We start from the raw sequence: 6,000 nt of genomic DNA, 5'->3' as shown, positions 1-6,000 counted from the left end.
CCTGCCGAGCAGGGAGCCCGATGCGGGACTCGATCCCGGGACTCCAGGATCATGACCTGAGCCGAAGGCAGTCGCTTAACCAACTGAGCCACCCAGGCGCCCCAAGACCACACTATTTTAATTACTCAAACTTTATCATATCCTGCAAGCTGATAAGCCTTATTATGTTTCTTTAAAATTACTTTGGCCATTCTGGATCCTTTATTTTTTTTAAATCTTTTTATTGTATGTATAACACACCCAAGTGTTCATGAACTATAAATGTCATGAAACCAAACAAGTCACTATAAAGTGAACACACCCATAAAATGCCATGCAGGGCAGAGTACTGCCAGCCTCTGAGCGCCCCTCCCTCCCGGGACTGCTCTCCCAGGACAGATGGTCGTCACCCTCATGCTTCACTCCATGGTTTTCCCACTTGAGATAGATAGGTACATAGTTACATAGATAGATCATTCATATCGATCCACTTACAAAAATGGAATCATATAATGTATGCATTTTTTGTCTGGCTTCTTTCTCCCAACATTATGTTTTTAAAACTTCAACTTTAAATATTCCAAATGCATTTTAGGTTGGCATTTAAGTTCTAACAACAACAACAAAAAGCTATTAAGATTTTATTTTGAATTATATTAAATTTGTATCTTAATTTGATGAAAATTTGTATATTAACAGTTTTGCATCTTCCCATTCATGGATGTGATGCCTTTATTACTAGGATCGTTTGCTTTTTGAATGTGCCCTTTTTTTATAGTTTTAAAATTTTCTTTTTAACAGTTCGCTGTTCTGCAGATAATTGTTTTTCCTTTCTAGGCAGTCTATTTTATCTCTGGTAACTTTTAAGGACTTCTTTGTTTCACGACAATGCCTCTAGATATAAATTTCATTTTGTTATCCTTTTTGGAACTCTTGCATTTTCAATCTGGGATTTATATTCTTTATTAATTCTGGAAAACTCTTAACTATTATCTCTTGAAACGGAGTCCCGCTCTCTCCATACTCCCTCCTTTGTCTTCTTCTGGAAGCTCTATGAGACCTACACTCTATGAGACCTTCTCTGTCTGGGTGGAATCTCGGGGGCAGAGCCCCAGGCCTCCCCTCTGAGCCAGCTCTGCCTACTTCAGGAGCCTCTTTGGTTCCCGCCCTGCAGAGCCTTTACCGTCTCCCTGAGGAGGAGAGAGGGTGGGTATGGGCTCCGCTGGGTGTGAGCAGGAATTGGGGTTGCTTCCTACCGAGGTGAGTAGTGCCCTGCATCACTCCTGCCTTCCGCAGGCCCTGGTGCCCCTAATCCCTGAGCCTGGCTGAGTCCTCGGGGACCTTGCCAGCACTTGGATTTATCTTTCTTCCCCTGCGCCAAGTGATTTCTAATTACTCAGCATGTTTTCCATTTTGTGGTTCAGGATTACAGACGCTTTCTCATTTCACTGAATGTGGAATTTGTTTCTGTTTTCATTTTCTTTGTTCTTCAGTACCGTTTTTGAGAGAAGTGGCATAGAAATTATTTGAGACCAAAACTGCTGTGCATTTACTCTTCCCTCTGCCCCAGTCTGTCTTTCACTCCTACCACTGCACCGAAACTGTTCTTGTAAAGTCATCAAAGGCCTCCATGCTGCCAGATCCGGGGGTCATTTTCCTCCCTGGCCTGGTTGAACACGGAGCTGCATGTTTCACAGTGGCTGTTCCCAGCCTGAGACACTGTTCCCTGGGCTTCGCTGACGCTAAGCCCTTTCCTCCTGTCCCCTGGCAGCGCTGCCAGATGACTTCACTGGCTTCTCCTGCTCCGTCCACGCACAGAATATTGCTGGGTTGAATCTTAGGTTCTCTTCTCCCTTCTGTTGTTCGTCCCGCGCCCTTGCCGTTATCTAGTCCCATTGCTCTAACCGCCGTCAGTGCCCCTGATCCCCAGATCCTTACCTCTGCTGAGTTTTCCCTGGAGCTCCAGGTCTGTATATCTGACTGCCCACTAGATACCCCACTAAGATCTCTGCTAGATGCTCCTGGGCCCACTGCTGCATTGCATTGGCTGTTTGCACTGCCTCAGATGTTCTTCCTCCAGGTCTTCAAATCACTGGCGCCCCATTATCCTGAAGAGCTTTGCTCAAATGTCACTTCCTCCAAAGCTTCCCTGACTCCTGACCTACAGACAGTCCCTGCTCCAGGCCACTTTATTTTGTTTCCTTCACAGAACTGACCTGGAGTTGTTTTATGTGTTTGGTCACTCACTCCGTATTCTCCATACTGACCACTGTTACCTCTACAAGAGCAGGGCCTTGTTGATCTTGTCTTCTACTGTCCTCTAAGTGCCTGGAACAATGTTCAGGGTATATTGGATGCTCAACAAATTCTTGCCTAATTAATTGATTTACATTTTATTAAAACAGTTAAAGTGTACTTTTCTCCTATTAGCACATTGTCAAATATGTTCTAATTTGGTACGAATAACTTATCCTAAGAATCAAATTCACAAAATTAAAGATTTTTGGGGGCTCCTGGGTGGCTCAGTTGTTAAGCAGCTGCCTTCGGCTCAGGTCGTGATCCCAGGGTCCTGGGATCGAGCCCCGCATCGGGCTCCCTGCTCAGCGGGAAGCCTGCTTCTCCTTCTCCCACTCCCCCTGCCTGTGTTCCTGCTCTCGCTGTCTCTGTCTCTGTCAAATAAATAAATAGAACCTTTAAAAAAAAAAAAAAATTAAAGATTTTTTTTTTACAAAGGAATAGCCATACTCATTTTAACCTAGAAAACCAGTCTTTAGATGTCTATTACCATATAAATTACCTTAAAGATGAAAACTAGGCTTGCTTGTAAATAGAATTGTGAATTACTATTGGCAAGGATTTTAAAACTAGAAAAATCAGTACTTGAAAAATGTATTAGAACACTATGTAAATTGTAGACTGTTTTTATTTTCCGATAAATTTATTATATGGCTGGATCGCATCATTGGCCGTTAAAGTTGTTTTCTGCCAGTATCTCTCTCTGATGGCCATCTGCCAATAAAGAGTAACCACAGAGTTAGGTCAGCATGAAAGTGTTTTGATAATCAAATCTTGTATGGCTGTTTTTGTTAAAGAAAATATTGTTTTTTAAATATTTTGTCAGTCCTTTGAGCGTGAAGTGGTTAGAACTTCGCTGTCTCTCCTAACTTTATAAAAAACAAATTTGTTTCCTGAGTAAATTTTTGTTGACTTGTACTCCTTACAACTGTGCAGCTGGGCAGGAGTTTTGGTTACCATGCAGCACTGCTAAAATGAAAGAAAATGCCATCTGAAGTACTTTGTGGTTATTGATTTCTGTGTTAATATGTTCTTGAACATGGTTACAGGGAAACAATCCCGTTGGACTTTCCTCTTTCAGGCATCAGGCATCTGCTACAACAGCCAAGTGTTCCGACTCCACCAGGTGCTCTGCATTCCCAAGTGGGTGGCAAAGTTCTTTTCTTGGACACTTGAGCCCATCTTCTCATCTGCAGAACCCGCCACCGAAGCCAGGATTGGGATGGGGGCCACAGTAGACATCCAGAGACAGCAGAGGATGGAGCTGCTTGACCGGCAGCTGATGCTCTCTCAGTTGGCACAAGTGAGACAACAGAGACAGCAGGTAAGCAGCAGAATCGTTACTGGAAATGCAGAAATACTCAGTGGCCTCAGCACACTTCGCCTCTCCGGCTGCCCGTGTGGCCGAGAGTACGTTTTACTCCTGTGCGTTGCAGTGTGGATAATGTGACGTCTCCACATAAGATAGGGGTCTCTGACAGTGGCTTTTCTTAGGTTTTTTTTTTTTTTTAAGTAAAAAAAGAAAACTTTCTGCTGAAAGACTGGTCAAACTGGACATTCTTGTTCCACTTCCATTAGATGAACATTATTTCTTAGAGAAACACCAACCTAGTTAACAAGACGTGATATTTATCTGTTCTTATAATCTTGTAAAAGCCACAGTGTCTTCCTGTTAAAATGCTTATTATCATGTGCTCTGGAGTGAAGATCAGATGTAAAACTTCTCGACTTTCCTTGGTTGAAATGGAGAGAATGTGAAGATAAGAAAGTTTCAGGGGAATAACCAATGAATCAAAGGCTGTGTTTTCTTAGCCTTGTCATCGATACCAGGAAATATTGCACATTTATCTACAAAAACTGCTGTATTCAAACACTGTAATAGCACACTTTGTCTCTCAAGGGTTACTGTATGTCAGCCCAAACCTCCTACCTGATCTTGCCCTGGCACTCTGCGATCCAGCACCCTGGGCTCTTCATTCCTTATGTCCGTCTTCTTTACCCTCTGGGGTATGAGAGAGGTACTGTTCTCTCGTGCCATCTCCCTATCTCCTGCCTTCACCGGGTGTGAGAATTAGGTCTGCAGGCCTCATGGTGGTCTGGAAAAGTGAAATCAAGTGTGACATCCCAGGTGTCCCCTTGGAGATATGGGTCCCAGAGTTTGTATCTGGGGTGGAAGAAGGGGTCCCTTATTAATGGGCTGAGTCTACAGTGAAAAAGAGAAACACAGGTTGTTCCCTATAGATGTATTTGAACTTGAGATGACTCTGGAATATACAACAAAGATACCTGTGATATAGTTAAATGTGGAGGACAGACCTCTCTCTTAGGGAGGTCAGAGCTGGAGGTGTAGATCATGGAGTCAACTTTGTAGGGTTGACTAGGTGCTAAGTGAGTTCTTTGAGAGAATTACATCCAAGATGAACGTATGTGTGTAGCAAGAGGAGGACCTGGATCCTTCAAGGAAAGAGAAGGAAGAATGAAAAGTATGAGAACTCAGAATGACCAGTATCCAAAAAATGAAGTCATGGTGAATATAAATATTTTCCAGGTAGAATGGGCAGAGCTGTGAGGGAGAGAAAGAAATAGGGTGTGATTCTGAGGTTTCTGGCTTAGATAATGGGATAGATTGATGACAGCACCATTTCACCAATATCAAAAGAGCAGATCTGGGGGAAATATATTGACTGAGGTACCTTCAGAATACCTGGGACTCCCCATTAGATAGCTATGGATCTCATGCTCATGAGCAAGCCAGAGAAGTTGTATGGCTCAGCTTGGCATCCCCAGGGACATTTCCATGCATGAAGTTTCTCAGGGAACACTGTCGGGATCAGCATCTTTGGGGGGAGTGGTGGTGAAGGACACGGGGAGGCTTGAACAACCGTTATGAAGAGGGTCTGAGCCAGCCTGACAGGGAGCTGTGGAGCTGAGGAGAGCCCTTCCAGATTGCACCAAATGTGGCCAAGGAGCTGAAACTTGAAACCTCCACCAGCCAGTCACTGGGTGCAGATTGCAGGTCTTGGGTCACGACTAGCTGTCCTTGGATGCACACCATCCACGGAGGCGGTGTCCCTGGAGAACTGTCAGCTGCCAACAATCCCCCTCAGCAGGAAGATGGAGCACTTCAGTCCTGGGGAGGTCGGAGATCTGGGCAGCGGACCAAAGCATCCACGCCTTGTGCTGTTGGCATCTTCTTGGTTTACATAAGTTCTTGGGGCAGCTCCTCCAAGACTCGGTGACACTCTTTCCCCAGGAGAAACCTTCAAGAGGAAGGTTAGGACACACTTCATCCCCTTCTGCTGAAGCTGGTCTCCAGGCCACACTGGTCATCATCTCCCTCTTCTACTTCCCATTCCACCATTGGCTGGAAGACATACTTGGTGAAGTGACACAGAGCCTCATCCCTGTGAGGTCTGAGTCCCCGGTCACCATGCTCTCTCAGGCTGTATCTGCTGCCCTTGTCCATTTAGCATAAAAACCGGGGCATGGGAGTGCCAGGAGATGCCCTCGTGCCGCCCGTGTTTTTCCCTCCTACTTTTTGTCCCCCTAGCTATACCTTTTCCTGAGGATTACAGTTGCTTAATCCTGCCATGATAACAATTTTTCTCCTGGTCTGCTGCTCTTTTGGCACAAGAGCCCAAAATGACTGGGCAACAGCTATAACCTAAAATGTAATGGCCTTCTTATCTTGTCCCCAATGGAAGTGTTACCCTCCTGGGAGGTGAG

The 6,000-nt window shown here is 44.8% G+C and overlaps 1 protein-coding gene across 1 annotated transcript in view; it reads left to right on the top strand.

Moving 5' to 3' along the window:
- The window catches only part of UBAC2 (UBA domain containing 2), a 177,079-nt gene that overhangs the window by 132,220 nt on the left and 38,859 nt on the right, over window positions 1-6,000 (top strand). Inside the window, exon 7 of the mRNA XM_032402695.1 lies at window positions 3,356-3,598. Within this exon, the coding sequence (XP_032258586.1) occupies window positions 3,356-3,598 (243 nt within the window). The remainder of the gene's footprint in view (window positions 1-3,355; window positions 3,599-6,000) is intronic.

The sequence above is a fragment of the Phoca vitulina genome, unplaced genomic scaffold, assembly GCF_004348235.1.
Source record: "Phoca vitulina isolate PV1807 unplaced genomic scaffold, GSC_HSeal_1.0 scaffold5, whole genome shotgun sequence".
In the NCBI taxonomy this organism is placed as follows: Eukaryota; Metazoa; Chordata; class Mammalia; order Carnivora; family Phocidae; genus Phoca; species Phoca vitulina.
Note: the sequence above shows the minus strand (reverse complement) of the source record. Positions and strands in the feature narration are given on the sequence as shown.